The sequence below is a fragment of the Poecile atricapillus genome, chromosome 7 (assembly GCF_030490865.1).
Source record: "Poecile atricapillus isolate bPoeAtr1 chromosome 7, bPoeAtr1.hap1, whole genome shotgun sequence".
Classification (NCBI taxonomy): Eukaryota; Metazoa; Chordata; class Aves; order Passeriformes; family Paridae; genus Poecile; species Poecile atricapillus.
In genome coordinates, this window is record NC_081255.1 from 31,390,797 (window position 1) to 31,411,962 (window position 21,166).

The 21,166-nt window shown below is 46.6% G+C and overlaps 1 protein-coding gene across 13 annotated transcripts in view; it reads left to right on the top strand.

The window, feature by feature from the left end:
* The first annotated feature begins 369 nt into the window (after positions 1-369).
* The window catches only part of NFIA (nuclear factor I A), a 250,117-nt gene continuing 229,320 nt past the window's right edge, over positions 370-21,166 (top strand). For all 13 annotated transcript variants that reach the window (XM_058843104.1, XM_058843110.1, XM_058843114.1 and 10 more), the window contains exons 1-2: positions 370-765; positions 6,289-6,820. In XM_058843104.1, coding sequence (XP_058699087.1) covers positions 739-765; positions 6,289-6,820 — 559 coding nt within the window. In that variant the 5' untranslated portion in view covers positions 370-738. The remainder of the gene's footprint in view (positions 766-6,288; positions 6,821-21,166) is intronic.

A 21,166-nucleotide genomic window follows, 5' to 3' on the forward strand; every position in this document is an offset into this window, starting at 1 on the left:
CGCTTGATTTAAAATGACAAGTGCCAAAGGGGATGGGGAAAGTTGTGGAAGGCAACGCCGCTTCCCCCGGCCTCCCCCCCGCCCCATCCCCTCCATGGTCAAGGGCCGAGCGGAGCCGCAGCCCCCGGGCAGAGCAAAATAAATAAATAAATAAATAAATACATAACAATTGCGATAGAAAAAATACACACACGCACACGACACCCCCCCCCCCCCCCGTAAAAAGAGGAAAACTTTGAGCCGAGCCCCGCTCGCCTCTCGGCTCCGCGGCTGGCCGCGCTGCGGGGCGGCGGGGCGGAGGGAGGCGGCGGCGCCGCAGCCCCCTCCCCGCCCCTCCCCGCCCCCGCGGGCGGGCGGCGCGGGGCGCGGGGCGGGCGGTGCGCGGCGCAGAGCGGAGGGGCGCGGAGCGGAGCGGAGGGGCGCGGAGCGGGGGCGGCGGAGGGGCGCGCAGCGAGCGCTATGCCTTTAACGGCGCGCGGGGCAGGCATGCCGAGCGCGTAGTGCGGGAAAGTCGAGGCGGGGTTAAAGTTCAGCTCATGGAGCGGCTCCGCGCTGGCTGCAGTTTGGCAGAGTTGGAAATGTGAAAGCAAGAAGCAGGCTCGGGGCTCCCCCTCCTCTCCTCTCTCTCTCTCTTTTTTCCCCTCCTCTCTCTCCCTCTCCCTCTGTCTCTCTCCCCCTCTCTCTCTCCCTCTCTCCCCGCACACGCACACCTCCAAACCGCAGCCCCCCGCAGCAGTCATGTATTCTCCGCTCTGTCTCACCCAGGTAAGCGGCCGCCGGGGCGCGGTGGGGCCGGCGCTGCGGGGGTGCGCGGCCGTGCGCGCCGGGGAAGGGGCACCACCGCCGCTCGCCGAAACTAACTTTGTTGCCTTTTCGCTCGCATCCCCCCCCTCCACCCCCTTCCCGCACGGCCATTTGTGTCGGCACATGGCTAATGGCGCCTACTTATTAATGCTTTAATTAACGGGGGGGGCCGCGCGGGCGCGGTGCTGCGGGACGACCCGCACGGCCCCGCCGTGCTTGGTCATCCGCGATCGATGCCGCCGATGCCGCCGCCCGCGCCGGAGCGCCCCGCACCGCCCCGCACCGCGGCCCCGGGGCAGAGCTGGAGCCGCTGCGCCGCTCCCCGCCCCGGGCACAGCGCGGCCCGCACCCCCCGGCACCGCGCTCGGGGCTCCGCGGGAGCGGCCCCGCCGGCTCCGCGCCCCCCCAGCGCTCCGGGCACGGAGAGAGGGACCGTCCCCCGCACCTGGGCTCGCTCCCGCGGTGCGGCGCGGTGCGGCCGCCCCCGCGCCGAGCTCCCTCCGCACCCGCGGAGGCCGCCCCAGCCGGGGCACCGAGCGTGTGTCCCCCCACACGGACACCCGCAAACTTGTCCCGTGTGTGCCGCGTGTCCCCCCCCCGGCACCCTCCCGCCCGCGGATCGGGCCCCCGCGGCACTCGGCGCAACTTTTGCGCCCCCCGCTCGCGGCGGGACGGGGCTGCGCGGGGAGCGGAGGATGGGGGGGGTCGCTCCGCGGTGCCCCCCGGTTGCGCGGCCGCGGAGTTCCCGGCCCCCCTTTTCCCCGCGCGCTGCTGCAGGACGCTGAATTACACCCCTTCAATTAGCAGGATATAATGGTTTAACGAGGAAATGCTTTGTGGCGGACTCAAACCCCAGATTATTTCCTCCTGCAGGAGATTTTGACTACATTATTCTTATTAATTTAATTGGAATATTTTTTTTTTCTCCCGGTGAGAAAGCCTCTCCGGGCTCTTTCCGTCGAGAAAAAGGCAAGGAATTGCAGGGAGAGGGGCGGCAGCTTCCCAGGCAGCCCGAAGAGCTGCAAAAGTTTTGTCCCTTTCTCCCGCTGCGGTCCCCTCTCCTTCCTCAGCCTCCCCCAAATTTTGGGGTGCTGGCGAGAAAACACCAGGCCGGCGGGGGCACGAAACTCCAAACCGTACACTTGCTCAAAAGGCAGGAGGAAAATGCGAACAGCGGGAGTTTGCAGAGGATGGGATGCAGCAACTCCGGGCTGTGCCTGAGCAAAGTTTGTGCCTTTAATTCAACTCTGAGAAATACCTGGTTTTTGTCAGCGCAGCGGCTGCACAAGAGGGACCCCCGGACGCTCCGTGCAGGGCCCGCAGCGCCGACGCTCTTGGCATCTCCACGTGGGGCTCCTGGGGCTCAGTAGGCCCAGTCGCACATTAAGGAGAGAAAATAAATCCTTGGGCTGGTTGCTCCCTGGCCCAGTCGTGTCGTGTCCCCGTCCGTCGCCCCCCCCTCCCCTCCTCCCGCTTTTTTTTTTTTCCTTTAATTTATCAAAAGAAAAGCAGAAAGCCAGGCATGTGCTTTGACTCCGTTAGGAAAATGTCGCATTCTTGCTGCACGTTTGGGAAAGTAATAGGAGGATTAGAGGCCTCCTGACAAACTCTTCCCTCCGAAGGATCAATTAGGTGATTCTGTCATTTTTCTATAGAAAAAGGGGGCGAGCCCTGAGCTATTGCAAGTAATTTCCTATGTTATCGTTTCAAGAGCTTTTATTGATACAAGTTTTGGGAAAGATTTTTTTTTTCTTTTTTTCTTTTTTTTTGACAAGTTTTGGTTCAGATTTAAAGGGAAGCTCTTGGAAGTGGGTTAGAAAAGGAAAACAAACAGAAATCCTGGTTCTGAGCATATTTATCCAAGCCCTGGAACCAAAATGGCACAAGCATTTTGTGTCATCTGTCAGGAAAAATCCAAACATCGTTCCATTTACATATCTGCTGGGGAGCTAGGAAATAGTTGGGGAACATATGCACGTCTCCTCAGATTTACAAGCAAATGGATTGTAAAAATATTAGAAAGGGTCGCTGTAGCTGGATTAATTTCAAAAAGATCCGCAGAAATACATTGTTTCAAAGCCTCCTTTGCAGGATTACATTATCGAAGGCCCCTTTGGGTTGGGGTTGGGGTTCTTTTGTCATAGGGTTTTTTGTTTTATTTTTTTTTTTAACACCTTTTTGAAGAGCAAAGGAGAATTTTGGGGTGAACAGTACAGAACTGTGCGGCCCAAATTTTAGGTGCTGCTTAGAAACAGGCAGCTCTCAGAAGAGCTGTATCCTCAAACTTTGGAGAGGAGTGCAATAAAGAAAACCCTAACTTTTTATTATCGCTTTGCCAGCTTTCTGGTGTCTTTTATTTTTGGGTAACCCATCCAACACTGAGAGGGGAAAGCAAACGGTTTTATCAAATACTTTCAAAGTTTCCCTTCAAGCTAACTTGTGGACAGGGAAAGACCACTGCCTTTTCTACCAGTTCCTTAAAATCCTACTATTTCGCAGTGAGGTTGCAGATAAGTTGCACATCTGTTAGCACACTTGCACTGTCATATTTCCAAAACTTTTTGGGTTTTTTGGGGGGGCTGTAGCGCCACTGAAATAAAAAATTGCATTGTGCAGAGGCTCCCCCCCTCCGTCCCCGCGTCCAGCCCAATTCTGTTTGATCAGTCCTGGCTGCTTTTATTTCCACTTGGACTTTGCTAATACCTCAGCGCTGAGATTGAAGCGGTGCGATTTTCCGGAGCAGCGTGTTTACCAAGACACTTTGAAAGTTGTTTCTGTTTATGAGTCGTTAACCTTTTCTCCTCATACACCATTTTGAAAAGACACGTTAGGGTGTAATAGGGACGTGCACACCTCGCGCCCGAGCAGCGGTGCTTCTCCTTTACTTCAGCCACAGACCCAGACTTTGCACCAAAAGGCATCTTGGTTTCACCCCCCCCCCCCGCCTCCCTTTAAAGTGGTTTAGTGCTTTTTTTTTTTTTTTAAGTGGGTTTTTTTGGGGGGTGCTGTTTTTACCTCCCCTTTCAGGTCCACATCGTAGAAATCAGCTTTAGCGCAGGTTAAAGCAACTCTCTCTTGGATGTTATCCAGCGCCGAGCCAAAAAAGTCCCGAGCACATGAGATCAGGCAGGACAAAGCGCTGCTTAAAGCAGAAAAGTTAAAATATTTCAGGATGTACCAAGACGTGTTTGGAAAGTGGGAAGGCTGGAAGCGCTGCCCTGGCTCGCTGTGGGGCTGTCGAGCCTCTCTGCTCTGTGTACCTTCGCAGATAAACTTCCACTTGACAAAAGGCCTTTTTTCCTTGACTCTCCCTGAGTGGGGAAAGGGAAGGACAAGAGAGATCAGGAGGGAGGGTTTATTATTTTTAATGGCTTGTAGAGACCTGTAGTTTTTGTATTTTTCTTCTTTTTCCCCCCTTGCCTCCCCCCCCGTGAGAGCTGTTTCTGGTGGGTGAGAGCAGCTCCATGTGCTGGGATTGTGCCTCCTCTCACTTTTTGAATCTGCCGATTGCAAACTCACAGCAATTTTTTTTTTTTTTTAAACTTTATTGAAATTTGAAACTATCATCTTTTCTCATAGAGTAGGGGAAAAAAAGGAGGAATGTGCCAATCACTGGAGTGATTTATTTTATTTTACCTGCTTTTATTTTAATAATCATTCATAATACTTTGATTGCTGCCGCTCTGCTCTAATGAAATATATTGTGCTGTTAAGAAAGTTTTTAACAATCTCTGTTTAAAATAAAAATAAATGCAATGGTGCTACCTATAGATTTAAGTATCTGCAATTCTGGGGTCACTCAAAATAAGTGCAGTGAAAGCTTTTGGGGAGTCAGCAGAAGGTCTTGAATTACAGCAGGATTTTGCTGATAGATATTTCTACTATTGATTTCTCAATTTTTTCATAATTTCTGAAAAGAACAATGCAAATTAAAATAAAGTGTTGAAAGGAAGTAAGATGTCTCTTTTAATAACCATATTTGCATGACCCACAATGATTTGGGTAGAAAACGTACTCCATGGGATAATTTAAAAAAAAAAAAAAAGTTAGTTTGTTAATCTGAAAAATCCCCAACGTTTCCTCGCACAGGGGAAGGCAGCGGGTGGCTTTTCCCATGCTGGGGAAAACGTTGCACAAATTACTTTATTTTTCCCTCCTGGAGGGCCCAATCCTGAGAAAAGGAGGAACTGGAAGCAGGGACGTCCCCAGCGCACAGCGCTGGATCAGGCCCTACAGCCTGGATACATTTTTATGTGCAGCCTGGAGTTGGGTCATTCATTTATTCAGGGAAAAAACCAAAAAGCATGGCCCCAGTATATTATAATGTATTTTGATCTCTTTGGCTGATTAATGTAATATTTAGTGAGGAAAAAAAGATATATGTATATATATATAATTATTAAAAAAAAATCAACGGGTCTTTCTCGCCTGTTTTTAGCATAATTTTAATTGTGATTATTTTTGTGGCAGGGGCGAGGGGTGATCTTTAACTCCTCGTTACACAAAACCAGCAGTGTCTCCGGATGGCCAAACTAACTTTCCGAGTAGGGCATTTCTTTTTAAATAACTGAAAATCTGACACAATTAATAATTATTCGCGTATTTGCACAACTTGTGATACAGTTTTCTGTTTACCGCGTTTTTCAATTTTTCCTGGCTTTTTTGTTTTGTTTGTTTTGTTTTTTTTTTATTTTATGGGAAGTCTCAGAGTTTGGCTTTGCCTAATATGCCCAGATAGCAATTTTAATTTTTTTTTCTTTTGGACTAAATATAAGCAAAAATATTAAAAAGATAAATTGCAAGGCTTGCTTTTTCTAGGATTTTAGTGTTGGTTATGATTGCGCTTGCGGGATAAATCTACCGCGGTACTTCTCGCTCCCTTCACTGTTTAGGAGCCAGAGTGAAAACCACCCTTCATTGTAATTGTATATACAGCTATAGTGGCATTTTACTATTCTGCCGGCTGCTATTTCCAAATATATCTTAGGGAAAGTTTTACTATACTTTAGACTTCCCCATACAAACATTGATTGGCATCCAAATGTTTAGGATTTGCCAAATTGGCGGGCAAACGCTGGCTACACCGCAAGCAGCGGGGTCAGGGAGAGAGCAAAGGGAGATACGCGCTCCGCAAGTGGACTTGCAGAAGAGTTCTTGGCTTTTAACTCATTCTGCTCCTTTTTTTTTTTTTATTTTTTATTTTTTTAAAAGGTTTGCGGACTGGGGAAAGGGTGCCAGCGTTGTACCATCTCCATCTGGGCGCTTGGTTGAAGTTGGACCCTGTTTTTGGGGGGCGGGAGCGGAGTTTTCGGGTCGGCGCAAAAGGGAAGCGGGGATGTGGCGGTGGCGGGTTCGGGGTGCATCAGCGAGGGGTCCCACAGCCCCTAAAATTTATCAGCACCCTCGTAATTCTCACCATCCTGCAAAATCCCCGTTTTTGAAGGCTCTTTGTTGATGGTGACCCTTCTCTGTAACTTTTTTCAGGATGAATTTCATCCCTTCATCGAAGCACTTCTGCCTCACGTCCGAGCGTTTGCATACACGTGGTTCAACCTGCAAGCCCGAAAAAGAAAATACTTCAAAAAACATGAAAAACGCATGTCAAAAGAGGAAGAGAGAGCCGTGAAGGACGAACTGCTAAGTGAAAAACCCGAGGTAAAGCAAAAATGGGCATCCAGACTTCTGGCAAAGCTCCGGAAAGATATCAGGCCTGAATTTCGGGAGGATTTTGTTCTCACAGTCACAGGAAAAAAGCCTCCGTGTTGCGTTCTTTCCAATCCAGACCAGAAGGGCAAGATGAGAAGAATTGACTGCCTTCGCCAGGCAGATAAGGTCTGGAGGTTGGACCTTGTTATGGTGATTTTATTTAAAGGTATTCCGCTCGAAAGTACTGATGGCGAGCGCCTTGTAAAGTCCCCACAGTGCTCTAACCCCGGGCTGTGCGTACAGCCCCACCATATAGGAGTTTCTGTTAAGGAACTCGATTTATATTTGGCATACTTTGTGCACGCAGCAGGTAAGTGCCTTTCTCTACCACCTTCTTCAACTTTTCGGTTATCTCCGTGCCGGGTGCCGTGCCCCAGCGGCGGCTGCATGAGCCGGGGAGGGAGCTGGGGATGCCGGTTATCGCTCTCCCGGGGTGGCGAGGAGGGTGCCAAAAACTTCCCCCCCCAATTGTTTTTTGGTTTTCTTTTTTTGTTATTTTTTTTCCATGGGGTTTTTAAGGTGCAGCCACATAAAAGTGGTTCTTGTTTTCCGCAGTTAACAGCATTTCGGGCATCCTTCACAGGTGTTATCCTGAATGTTATACTTGGAGGGCTCACAGCCGGATGCGGCTTCCTTTATTTTAATTTTGGGGGAAAGCAGATAGATTTTAATTTAATTTTTTATTTTTTTTTTTAAATAAAGTTTGCATATGTTATGCACAAAGTTGTCTAGGTGGGCTAGAGATGCCTGAAAACTGTGGGTCAGGAGTACCAGGTATCCTCACCCCACAGGGATGAGATTGGGGAACATAAATCCTGCAGGATTGGAGGGAAAGGAAAAGACAGTCCCTTGATAGCAAACCTAGTCATCAGGTCTTGAGTGGGCATGAAACAAACCTCTGGGTAATCCTAGGGGGAAAAGGAGACATTTAAACCCCCCAAAATATCACAGTATATACACCTAAAAGCTAAGCAGGTCCTGAAAAAAATTCCTGATTTGACAATATTGTGCTTATGAGGAGGGGATGAGATGTTTTAATGTGTGATGAAAATCTTGGGATCCCAGACTCCAACAGAAAGTACGCTCTGCCTGCGGCGTGACTCAGTGTGCTCAGAGGATGTGTAGTATGTTGACTGGCATAAAATAATGTGCTATTGTAGTTCTCCTGAGTGATTGTAGTGCAGAGAAATGTGCGTGTGTGAAGTGCGAGGCCCCAAGTTTCATGTATGGGATGTGTGGGTCCCCCAGCCTATCCTGACTTGTGAGCTGAGGGGCTGGACAGGCTGGAAAAACAGAGGAGCAGGGGGGAGAGGATCATATTAGTAGAAACCACTTCTGTATAAATATTTATCGGTAAGAAATCCAAGCACATTACAGCCCAGGGAGCCTGCATTTCCCATGCCAGCTTCTTTCAGAGGGTCTTGCAGAAAGTTTTGGCTTCCCCAAAGTTTTTCTGCACTGAGTCCCTGCCATGGTTGTTGTGTTAGGCAATGTCGCCGCTGGGATTTTACAGATACGATCCCTGTTCGGAAATAACTTTCGAGTATCCTCATGGTATTTCCTACAGATAAGCTGCAACATTTACTTTTCACTTTGGTGTGAGGTGGTAAATCATAGTGCTCATTTATGGTGAAAGGGAAGTAGGCAAATATTGAGGAAAATTATTTATTTACTCTGCGCTTTATTATGGCCACGGTGAAGGAAGCATTATGGATAAATGGCTAACTGAAGGGAGTTTGAGGCTGGGGCATTTCAGGTCACCTCCTGTTCCATCACCAACCCTGAGGGGACCATGGACTCACACCCCTTTTGTCTGCCTCAGTTTCCTGCTCTGCATGTTGGAGTGGGGTGATAAATTTAAAATGCTTTGATATCCAAATATAAGCTATAAATGTCTATTTATTGATCTACAGCATGCAGATATTTATTATTTAAATTTATCTATAGCATGGTGCTGGTAAATACTGATCCATGTTGTATTTCCCAGGCTCTCCGTGGAGCGCACAAATCATTGATAGAAACCAACGGTCTTGGTTTAGCTTTCATGTAGGGTCACAGAAATGTAGGATGGGGACAAAAAGACCAAACCCATGGGTGGGAGGATTTCGGGGAGCTTCAAGGGGTTTCTCCCTGTTGCAACAGTCAACCAGTAGACGTTACAAAAGTTCAATATTGCGATTAGGGATATACCATCTTATCAGCACGCCGGTGGCAAACAGTAGTCTTGATAGCGAACTGTTATTTATTCCTGCCTCCATCTTCAACAGGCAGCGATCGCACCGATTGTCCTTCAGACGCGGGTGTTTGCCGCGGAAACTCAGCGCGAGGCCTCCACGCGGTTTTTTGGGGTTAGATTTGGGGATTTGTGTGAGCAGCCACGCACCCGTGCAGAGCGCACCGCGCCGTGTTTTCGGCCGTTGTTTGCTGATTGCACGCATTGCATTGTGCTCTCAATGCAGGAGCGTGTGCTGGCGTATTCCTGCTAAACCTCAGCGGGGAGGGGGACAAGATGATTTTTGGGAGGTGGCACAGCGTGGTCGCTGTCTATATGGCTTCACAGAGGTGTACCGAAAGCCTTGCGTAGAGCTACCTCTTTTTCTTCCCCCCTTTTTTTCCCGTTTTTTTCCCCCCTCCGATGTATCCCAGCAGTCTTTGTTACACCTGAACATTGGCCAAGTTGACAGCCATTGGTTCCCGCAGACCCGCAGTAATGGCAGCTTGTGCCGGGTGCGCAACAGGAAAATTACAAAAGAAAAAAATATTAAGGGTCCTTTGTCTCCAACTCCATCAGACCTCGCTCCCCAAATGTATGGACCGCGTATTTATAAGGAGGAAGTCGCCAGCGCAAATATTAGGTAGGCTGGTCAACTTACATATAGCGGATTTGACAAGCATCTGCTGTAGTACAGAAGATTTGTAAACACTAAACAATGTTTTTACCTCCTTAAAAGTTTTGAGAAGTTGCCAGTATTGGCAGGAGGCACAGACTCCGAAACGTGCTTGAAGATACGTGCCAAAACCATTGTGACCTTTTCACCCATAGTGCTCGCTTCTCTTTTTCTTGTGGGTTTTTTTTCCCCCCCACTTTTCGTCTTCTTTTCTTGGGGGGAGTATTCTGTTCCAAGATGCCCTTATTCGAGATGACTTCGGCAGCAAGATGTCCCTTTCCTTCTAAACATGTAGGATAATTATTGCTTTGAATCCACGCTTTTCCTTCAGTAGGCACTATCATCTGTAAGGGAACACATGTGCACAGATTTAAATAGTGCTTCTTACAAAGCTACTGAAATCAATTATTCTCTTTAAGAACTGGCTAGAAAGAGAAAACAAAAATATGCAAATAGGCAAAACTACATGTAATTTTCATTAAAAGGATAAAAAAAAAGAAATTAAAAAAAAAAAAAAAAAAGGAAGGGAAGATCGGTGCTTTGTGAATTAGAGGTTGACCAAAAAAATGTATTGAAATCTAGAGTATTGCTCTCAGTTTGCAGTTTCTAATCTGCTTAACTAAAAGCAGGCGGCATTTTTGTACCCTGAACTTGGGTTTGCTTTTTAGTTTTCACTTATTCTGCTCTTGTATCAAATGACAAGTTGGAAACCATTGTGGCAAACCGTTTTCTTTGTGGGAGTCGAACAGTAAAGCTAATTTATGACCGGTCCTTTACCAGATGATCTGTATCAGAATCTACAATATACTAGGCACGTGGCAAGGTCACAATTTAAGTTGTTAAGGTCACAACCTTAGCCACCAGGCATTTGACCTTTTAGATAAAGTTAACCTTTGTTCATTAGTAGGCACTCAACCGAGAACTTTCTGGAGTTTTTTACTGCTTTGGAGTTCCTCCTGCTAATGTGGTCAGATTGGAGAATAGATTTGCAATAGAAGTAGTTAAATTTTCTAAGAGGTCACAGTTTTTAGAGATTTCTCCAGTGGCCGAAGCGGGATGGTGGGCCAGGAGGCGATGCTGCAATGCCTGGTTTATTTTTTCGGCCAGCCATCGTTATGCGCTTCGGGCGAGAATTAAACTCGCGAGGTATTTGTGGCAGAGAAAATCTTTTAATCTTTCAGAAGGACATTTAAAAATCCCAAATTTAAGAAAAAATCTAGGGCTAGACGTTATTTGCGCAAACCCGTTTTTCTGTTTGCGTTTAGACTCGAAGGCAGCCAGAACTCAGCCTTATTTCTGTGCCTGAAAATTTACTTAACTTCTAGATGTGCTCTGTGGCTAATTGCTGGGCAGTGGTATATAGCACATGACCTTGAACTTTAAGCTCGACCCATTTTATGTTCCCGTTGACAGACTTAAAATATTCTACTTGGACCACCATAAAGAGGCATCGATGGGAATAACCCAAAGATGGGTTAATGCGGAAGCCCCCGTAGCCGTGGAGGTTTCGGGGGGTTCGAGAGGTACCCGAGGCTTCGCGCTGTAATCTTTTAGTGCAATTAGTATTGATTGTTGCTGCATTAATCCTGTTAATAGCCACAGCCGGGCCGGGTGTCGCAGGGGTGGCAGAGGTGTCCTGACAATACCGTACGTCACCGAAAGAGCTGTCGCAGCGCCTTCAACTCCTGATCGCTGCTCTGCAGAAGTGGAGCGTTCGACGGTGGAAACTATTGCTGGCTCATACAGAAACACACACCATATTGTTTACTTAATTATGCCGGAGCGAAGGCTCATTTTTAATTATTTAGCTGACTTTCTCGCTCTGCTCTGATACCGCATTTATTATTTAATTTGAAATCAAAAGGGCTTGCGCTCCCGTTAGTTTTTGATGCATTTTACTTTTGTTTTGGCTACGTTATTGTCATTCCATCGTACGGTAATCCAGATAGCCGTGATATGCAGATTGGCCAGATGGTCATGTTAACAGATTGAGAACCTACTTCCCACTGCTAAAGAGCAGGTGTAAGATCAGTGGGCTTTTTTTTTTTTTTTCTTCTTCTTTTCTCCCAAGTTTCAACCAAAATGCTCTTTAGACAGATCATAATGGTAGTTAAAAAGGGGCACATTTCAAATGGTGTTTGTTCTGTGGATATAATGCGTAATGTATGTGTCATTTTTACGCCTATCTGAAGACTTTTAAAGCATCCATGACATTCCCTCCACCTATAATGCTTTGAAAAACCTACTTCCAGCTCATGGCTGTTCCAGTGTATACCCAAAACTGTCTTGAAAGTTTTTTTTACTGCAGACAGATTGCATTTACTCTTACCAAAAAAACACTTGAGGCATCTTTCCAGCAGGTATCTCACATGTGTTCCCTGCACAGGGCTCCCAGTGCATGCCCAGGAGAACCTGAGCAGATCAGTGTTCAGCTGAGATTTTAATGTTTGTGGGCTGATAGAGTTGTTTTTCTGCTCCATTATTTTTTGCCAAAGTGAGACATCTGTAGCTTTAAAGAAAAAAAGTGACACTAAGACATCTCACAGTATTTCTGCCCTCAAGGAATAAAAGAAGGCAGATTTTGTGTTGTTTTAGCCTTACAAAAAGTACCCATAAAAAGTCAGTGGTGGGAGCCTGGGTCTCTATCTCAGTTGGGAAAGGTGAGGAGAGGACAGCCACAGCTCCTCAACACCCCAAATTTCGTGCACCTACCTATCATGGGCATGCATGAAACACGGCGACCTACACACCCTGCGTGGCACAGAGAGATACCCCCATCTTTGGATGATCTCCTCTTTGGGGAGTGGGACTGGCTGCTCGCTGCAGCCATGAGCAGGGTGGGAGCTGACAGAAGCAGGATTTAGGTGGGACAACTGCTCTCCCGGTGCGGGTGTAACTGAGCCGGTGAGTATCCGTGATAATTCAGATACTAACTGGTGTGGCACTCGGGACGGCCTGCTCTATCACGAACCCCTGGCAGGAGTTCAGTCATGTGGTTTAGCTTTTCCCTTTCTCCAACAACAACAACAGCAACAACAAATAAACACGGGATAAAGGCGTATTTCATGTGCCCAGGATGTTTTCCAGGTGGAGGGTTTGGACAGTATAAGGGTGTGTTATTTCCATGCCTCCTTGCTCCGAGGTGCAGAAGCAGGAGAAGCCTGTGAGTGGTAAGAAAGTTTCCCAATGCTTCTGGCTTTTCTACAAGCAACTGCACTTTTATATTTCCCTTCTTTTCCACCCAATGATGAATAGCATTAATTTAGATCTATTTAAGGCGAGTGTGGGAGAAACCACAATCTTTGTTGTGGTCACTGCTGTACACAGCAGGGCTGAATGTTTCTCTTGGTTGAGGCCTCAAAGCTGAATCTGTAGAACCCAAAACATCATGTCAGCTTTTCAAACCCTTCAAAGAGACAGTGGAATCCTAATTGTTCATAAAACCCGCTATTTATTATTACAATTATGTATTTTCTCCCCATTCGGATGTAAAGGAAAGGGCATTCCTCGCTATCTGTGCCTTGAGCTTCTTCACAGCTCCTCCTCCTCCTCCCCCTGATGCTTCTGGTTCAGGCACTGGTGAGGTTTTTACAACCAGCAAACAAACTCCAAGCCGCTGCTCCAAAACCCCTCAATCTCTCCCCAAAAGCCTGCACTTTCCTACACATGTGGGACCCTCCAGGCCTCAGTGATTGTCCCCAGCAAAATGAATTTGGGGCATCCTCACTGAGAGCCACGGATCTGGCTCTGCCCCTGCTCCTTTCCTCACAGACAAGGGCTGGAGCTGATGATTAAATTACAGGCTGTAAATTCAGGGGAAATTATTTTAGCCTCCTAACAGCAGCCGACCCGGACATTTCCTTACGCCAGTGAGGGCTTGTGGTAGATAAGCTTTGTCGGGGGGCTAAAACTCATTTTAATCGCTTTGGTTTTCCCGTTCATGTGGTGCAACCATATCTCTGGTTGTTGTTAATTGTCGCCTGCATTATGGGAGACATCAAAAACTGTGACTGACATCAGCACCTGTGTCACGGTGCCTCGGATGTGTGGGGCAGTTTTATCCCAGCAAGTTCTTTTGGGGCCTGCAGCATTTTCTCCCCAGTTGAAAAGGCAGTGACTGGACACCATCACAGTGTAATTAATTTTAAAGGGAAAACAGAGTATTTATATATATTAAGTGTTTTTAGCTACCTTTGCCCCATGTCCCTACGCCAGGGGTGGATGTAAGGTGCCTGAGCTCAGCCCTGTGTGCGGCACCGTTGTGGCTCGGGGTGTAGGAGCAGGATGTGGCGCGTAGAGCGGGTGGATTTGGGCTGGATTCGTAGCCGCTGCCTGTAAAACACACGAGGGCCTCCATTTTGTGTGCCGGGCTCTCACGTGCGAGTCAAAATGGAGAGCGGCGCGGTTGAGTTCGGCCTAGAGCGAAGTGTGTGGGCTCACGTCACCTGCGATCCCGGTGCCACCACGGTGCACCCAGACCCACGGCGAGAGCCAGCTGGGGTATCCTGAGCTTGTACATCCATCGGCTCCTCCTAAAGGGTGTTGATCTCTTCTCCATTAATATCCACCTTCCCAGTCCAAGTGCTGTCCCAATGTCATGGCCGGGGCCAGTGTGAAGGCCCCGGGGAGTTGTTCCTCCTTCCCGCGGGTTTCGGCACACATCAGTGCCGTTAGATCAGCGAGATAAAATCAAGGTGGGTTTAATGACAAGCTCTTCTGAAAGTTTCCTGGACTTTATTGTTCATAACTTGGACCTGAGTTGGGTTATTTACACATGAGGATTAAAAAGCTGCAAACAACTCTGTGAGTTTTAGGGGCTGAAAGTAATTAGCATATGTGGGTAGGAGGATACACGGCATGTCTGCGTTCCTTTAAAATATAAATCACAGTTATTTAATTATGCTTGGAGAGGGCAGATTTAAGGATATACTGCAAAATGCATTACCTATTATACCAACACGATAATCTTATTAACCTTGCTTTCTACTTTTTAATTTTATTGTGCACCCTGTACAACTCTTATGATATCAAAAATAATTACTTGGAGAATACATGATGTCAGAGGTCCAATATGACATTTATCTTCACAGTGAGGAGACGGCTCTCTTGTGCATTGCATCGCAGCTCGGGAGGCACTCAGCAGGTCCACACCGGGGGGAAGGAGGCAGGGATGGGTGTCATCAGCTGCTCTTTAATGCACAGAAATGTGTTTGCAGATTCGTTTTATAACCGAGGGGTGGCTTAACCAAACTTGAGGCAATTTGGCATCCTCAGGCCTTCCCAGATGTTTTACTTGCTCGTGCCTTATAACTCTCATAGGTGTGCCAGTGTTTCAGGGCAGTTCCATGCATTCAGCCCCAATCCCAGTTGGATCACCTATTAAACCCCAAATTCTCCATCCCATGTCTCTTTTTTTTTTTTTTTTTTTTTTTTAAATCCATCTCTCCTAATTTTTGAGATGTGTTGATATTTCCCCCTTTATTTTGGGAGGGAATGGGTGAGGGTGAGGGGAAACAAATGCCATAATAATATCCCTTTTCAGAAGAATATAGTTTAATTTTGTGTGTGCGTGCAGCAGCTGCCATTGGCAAGCTGTCGTCTTTGTTGCCATGGGCTTTTTTTTTTGGCATGCGTGCCAGAACATGATTGGATGTTTCAGCATGTTCATGTTTTGGGGTGAGATATATCTGTAGTGAAGCACAAAATTATCATGGGGTTGGTAGGTGTCCAAAGCAGGGTAATTTGGCCAGGTGAACAGGCTGTGCTGGACAGGGTCATGTGAGTGCAGTACCTGGTGGTTGTTTTGGTCAATGAGAGAAAACTTCCTGGTGCTCTGGATTTTTTGATGATGTAGAAAAGTGGTTTGAAGGCGTCACAAAAGGGTGTAGCACTGAGGTCTCCTCCAGCAGGACACCCTCAGGGTGCAGTGGGAAGCCTCTGGTGTTCCCTGGGGGGACTGCTGGTGGGTTTCTCCTGCCCATCTCACCCACCTGGTGCATGGGGAGGTTGTGTCCATCCCCAGCTCTTGCTGTGACTTTGGGAAGCTGGATGGTGGCACAGAGAGGTGCCCAGAGGGATGGAGCACACCTTGCACAGGTGTAAAACCAGCATGGCATTCACCCATGAGAGCTGCAGGTAGCAGCACGTTCTCCAGACCTGCCACCATGTCACCAAGCCCTGGCCAAAGGGAGGTAGCCAGCGTTGTTTCTGCTCCTTGGTTTAATCCATTTGCCATATCCATGATATGGCCATAGCATGAGTGTCCAAACAAAGTCTAAACCTTTTCTGCACTGTCCTCTGTGCTGTACATCTCTCTTCTTATCCCAGCCACTGTCACCCCACTTGGACTCAGTGTTCTTTTAGATTTTTTCCAACCCAAACGATTCCATTATTCTAAGTTGCACACAATGGGAAAGCAGGAGTGTTCTCCAGCCCAGGAAATCCACCATGCGTGATCATTGTTAGGTGCAAAATGCATTTACAAACTCATGAGGAGTATTTCATGGGGAGGCATCTCCTTACAGCTAAACTCTGGAAAGCCCCTGGCAAGGAGAAAGTTCTCAGGGCAAATCCAGGCTCTGTGCAGTCTGCTGACAGCTTCAGGAAAAGCAAGGGGTGAAGAACTAAATGAAAAGTGCTGGGACAGCCTCTTTCATGCTGTGTTTTTCTGCATCTACCACTTTAATCTTGTGTGTGAGGGACAGATAATGAGCTGCCTGAGCTTTGTAATAAGCCACGTCTGGTTAAATCACCGTTTTTGCGTTTAAAATACCTTGTAATGCACTGAACGAACAGGGATGCACTCCTGTAAGGGTATCAAAAGACAAGTTAGATAGTTGTTACATTTATTGTCAAGATAAACACTCATTTTGGAGATTTTAAAGCAAAAATACATTGTCAGTCAGATTTCATCCTGAGGGTATTCACTTGAAATTTGTCTGATCTTTTTACCTACTAAGGTTTTAATTTGATATAGAAGAAAGCGGCCAAATCCCCGAGTGATGCTGGAAACATAGGGTAAAATTTAAATTTAATTCAGGTTTGGTTGTTTTTTTTTCTTCTTTTGAGGCCAAGTAGTTTCAAGTAAATCAGAAGAATGAATTCTTTGTATTGGGATGCTTTTCTGAAGCCCAGCTATTGTTGGGATGCTTTTAGGGACGATGGCCACTGCAATGCTTTTATTGTGTGGTGATGAGGACTTTTCCTGACGCCACAAGGACTTCATTAAAAATAGCCAACAAACCTATTTATGTTTGGTTTTTGTCTCAAAAAGGGAAAAGTAGTTGTTGCTTATCTAAAAAGTAAATCCTGCATAATTTTGTGTGAAAGTTTCACAAGCAGTTTGCCTGGCTGGGGCAGCACCAGCCTCGGTAGTAGCCGAGCCCTTGCAGCAGGTGGAAAAGTTGGGAAAAACACGCAGCAATCAGTTCAGAGTGGGACTTCTGTGGTCAAGAGCTTTTATTTTCTTTTTCTTAGAGAAGGACATCAACAGTTCTGATTTAGATTCTTAGGCAGATGCAGTTACAAACACCCAGCCACGGAGCTCGGTGTTGTTCGGGGTGCACACTTGTGTCTCAGAAGTGCATCTTCAAGGTGCCTGTTCTGTCTAACCTAGATATATGAGCGTGATTTCTAGGCAAAATAATGTCTTCAGCTCCCACTTTAAAAATGGACATTGTTTCTTTTTCAGTCAAAAGCTGGAGGGCAAAATCATGGTGAGAACTGAGCGGACCAGTTGTTTTTCACGTACGTGGTCTTTAGTAATAAACTCTCCCCTAGAAGAGTGAGGTGTGTCTCACAGTGAGCAGCCCCAGGGTGTGAAGCTGTCTGTCATGGGATGAGGATGGTATGAGCAGTGTCCCTGTCCCATCCCAGAACTGGTTTACCTGCTGTGATCCTGTACGGTGCCGACGGGGGGACTGTTTGTGTGCTCCCATCTCCCTGCAGCCTGCTGAAGTTTGCTGTGGACATGGCCCTGGACAAAAGCAAACATAGAGAGTTTTCATTCCTGAGTGTCCTGTTGGTAGGGTAGGTTTCCATGAGGTGGAGTGCAAAGGAATTGTTGCTTTTCTCCGCATTCCTGGCTGGAGCTCTTCCCAGTTTTGCCCTTTGCAAGCGGCTTTGTTTGCCCAGGCTTGGAGCTGAGTTACCTTGGCTGCACGGTGCCTTCATCATGAGTTTGTGCTGTTCATCCCAGTTTGGGGCTCCAGCAGTTTGAGGGGTGGCAGATGGGAAGGCCAGGATCACCCATGATACAAAGTCAGGATACACAGGGCATTTGGAAAGAGTGAAATGAGTCAGAGTTTGAAAAGAAAATGGGACACTTGTGTCCACATGGTTCCAAAATACAGGGCAGCGATGCCTTGGAGCTGATAAATGGACTTTGAAAGCCTCAAAAAACTTTCTCTGGTTGCAGAAGCAGTATTTAATATTAATAATACTTCCTCATTAAAAAGGTTGAGGGATTTCTCAGACAGTCTTGCTCATGTACGTGTTTTTTTTTTGAACAAGTGTCGTCTACCTTAGCAACTTCTCCAGGGAACTTTGCAGCTCCGTGCTGGGGCTGCTGGTGCGGCTCGAGGATGGGTCAATGGCCGTGGAGGCTTTTAACATTTTAATTGCCTTCCTCCACTGATTGTGATGATGACCTGTTTGTTTGGATTATATCTCTTTTTCATATTTTTTAAAAAAGGGGGGGGGGAAGAAAAGAAAACAAAGGAAGTACAGTGCTGTGCACAGAACAGTTATTAAAAACAGTTGGGAAGCATATAAAAGGTACTGTTTGTGTGAGAAACGGGACAGCTGTGATGGTCTATTGGGAAAGTGTGTACAGATGGTGGTAGGGAGGGGAATGATGACTACATGGCTGATAAATGAAATACAAAAAGCATTAAATTGGTGATCTTTTTAAAGAGTACACTTTTGGTGAGCATTTTTGGCGCATCATTAGGGCTCTTTGTCTGCCTCTTATTTCACCAGGAAGTGCGACTATCGCCGCACATTTGTGCCTCTGATTTTGTTTACAAATAAGGAGCCTGTTTAATAAATCACATACCATGGAATTATTAAAGAAGATAATTAAGCACACAGGTTTTTCCTACATTGGGAATGGGCATGGGATCGTCCTAAAGACCTGACAATACCACAAATGCTGTTGGGCTCAAATTAGTACGGTAACATGTGGGATTTCCTGGAACCTAAACAGATTTCTTTGTTTTGCAAGAAGTGGGACCAACGGCACGAGCTGGGTTCAGGGACAGAGATTTCGGCATTTTGAAACCATGGAAGGCAAGCACTTCACATTTTGCCTTTATTTTATATTATCTTACAATCCCAAAGGTGGTGTCACCCAGTGATGAGTGCCCAGCCATGGTACCTGGGAGTTGCTGAGGCTCCCAGGGGATGCAGGAACTCTCTTGTGGCAATAAAGGGAAGAGGGACAGAGGAAGAGTTGGAGATAAGATTTTTCCCTGTAGTTCATAGAAGAGGGATCGTCATCTTCCCATCCTTAGAGCTTTATCCCATCCCTTATGTAGCTCATTTATCAGGGGCTGATGGATATTAAGGAAATACCTGTGTATTTCTGCACACTGCTGTAGAGACGGTCACTCAAATGCTGCAAACCTCGGCATGGAGAGTTTTTAAACTAATGGGCAAAATAATCCCCCTCCTCCCAGCATTTCATCCAGTTCCCAGCTGAAATAATTCCCGGTTTCCCTTCGCCTTCCCTCTCACCCACCCGTTGCTTCGTGTTCCTGCTCATTGTTTCTGGGTGCCATCAACAGATGAAAGCATTTTCCTTAATAATAAATAGTCTTTGGTAACGCCGTGCTTTTCCATGACCCAGACGGGTGTCCGGCCACCCCATGAGCCCCGGCCATGCCATTGTCCCTCCCTCAGGGGACATGGACCAGCGGCAACCTCAGATCCCTGTCTCGGGTGGCTTGAAGTGCCGCACAAAGGGACTTCACCAAACCTCCGTAACCAGAACCAGCTCGCAGGGAATTTTTCCAATGTTTTTTTTGTTGATTGCAGGTTTATTGATGGTCTGAATTTTCTTGATTTACAAACCTTCCAAAACTTCAACACGCCACTTTGGGGATTATTTCTTCTCCTGACGCCGTATCACAAACTCCTCTTGTTACCGGATTTGATGAACGACATGTTTCACTGTGCTGCTTTTTGGGCCAAGCCAATATTCTTCTGTATTTTCTTGAAACATAGGAAAAAGGAAAGATTTTTAAAAGGTTTAATGTGAAGAAAATGCATGACAACTTGATAGATTACTTGGGACTTCAGTGTAGAAATTGTATAAAGTAGGTTGCAATTTTTTTTTACAGATGCAATATATTAAAAGGTACAATAGACAAAGAGACGTAAAGCGCGAGGATGTAGAGACCATCTTGGCCAACCTCTGCAAATTTTTTCCAAATTTCAGTTATTAAATATCACAAAAACATGTTCATTGCAGTAATACTGTACATTTTCTTGGCTGCTCAGATCTTGAGTCATTTAAGGGGTTTTTGTACACCTTGACGTAAATACACTTCATCTCTTACCAAGAACATGCTCTGCTACATTTTCTGGACACAGTGGAGGGATGATTTAGAAATATCCAGGCACGTATGAAATGCTTGCATTTAGAGATGATTGCTTCCAATTAATGTGTTATTTTTTATCAGTGTGAATGCGTGGTCTCCTAGAGCTTCACTAAGTAGACGATCCAAGAGGTCTCCTAAGAGCTGTGCTGGTGGGTACCCAGAGGCAACAGAAACAAGCAGCTGTTCAAGATGCTGCTGTGGTGCCTCTTGGTGATACTGGTCCAAGTTTATTAATCTTGGCCTTGCAACCTCATCAGCTGCAGATGCAAACAAGAAACGTGGAGGTCTCTCGCCTTCTTTGCCGCAGCGCAGAGCGTGTATTGTGCAAGGTGTCTGCTTTACCCCCAATAGAAAACCAGATTTCAGATGGTTTAACCCACCATCCCTGAGAGCAGAATTAGGCTCTGAGCTGTTGGGACTGGGTTCTGGATCTCCTTCCTCCAGAGCCTCATCAGAGCGGCCGAGCACAGAGTCCACCCAGGTTATTCAGCTGCTATTTCAGTTTCTACTTAGGGATGTGCTGCCAGCAGCAAGGGGAGGGCTGTGACAAAGTATCTGGGGTCCTTGGATACTGCCCCAAGCTTTGAAAGAAAAGGTTAATCCTTCCTGAAGCCATGATTTGTGTCTTTGATTAGTTACTAATTTTGCACTCACTAAAATAATTCTCTAATAGTCACCCTTGACGGGAGAGCCCAGCTACATTGTGTGGCTGTGATTTACAACTTGTCTTTCCAAACTTTTCTATTTTTTATTTTTCTTTTGCTGTAGGGGTCTTGGTCTTGCTCAGCACAGAGGACCCTCAGCTCCATTTGAGATCAGGCAGCGCCCAGCCCCAGAGCCAGAACCCTGTCCCTGACGGGGCCCAGGCAGAGTGATGCTACTCCCATCAGCAGACTACAGGAAGGCAACTATTAAGAGTAGAAAGCTATTAAGCAGTCAGGTTTTTATTATGCTTTAGTGTTTTGTTTAAGTCTGTTCTTAATTGGTTGATTAATGTAAGCAAAGTCCTTTTCTCCCCCACCATCTCTACAGATGGCAAATGGTAGGTCCCAACTGTCATTGTGTGCAAAAAAGGTTATGGTTCAAAGTCAGAGATCCAGAGATACCACAATAATCAATCATAGGAACTTGTCTTGCTGTGCCCAGCCAGGCAAAAGTTAGGCTTGG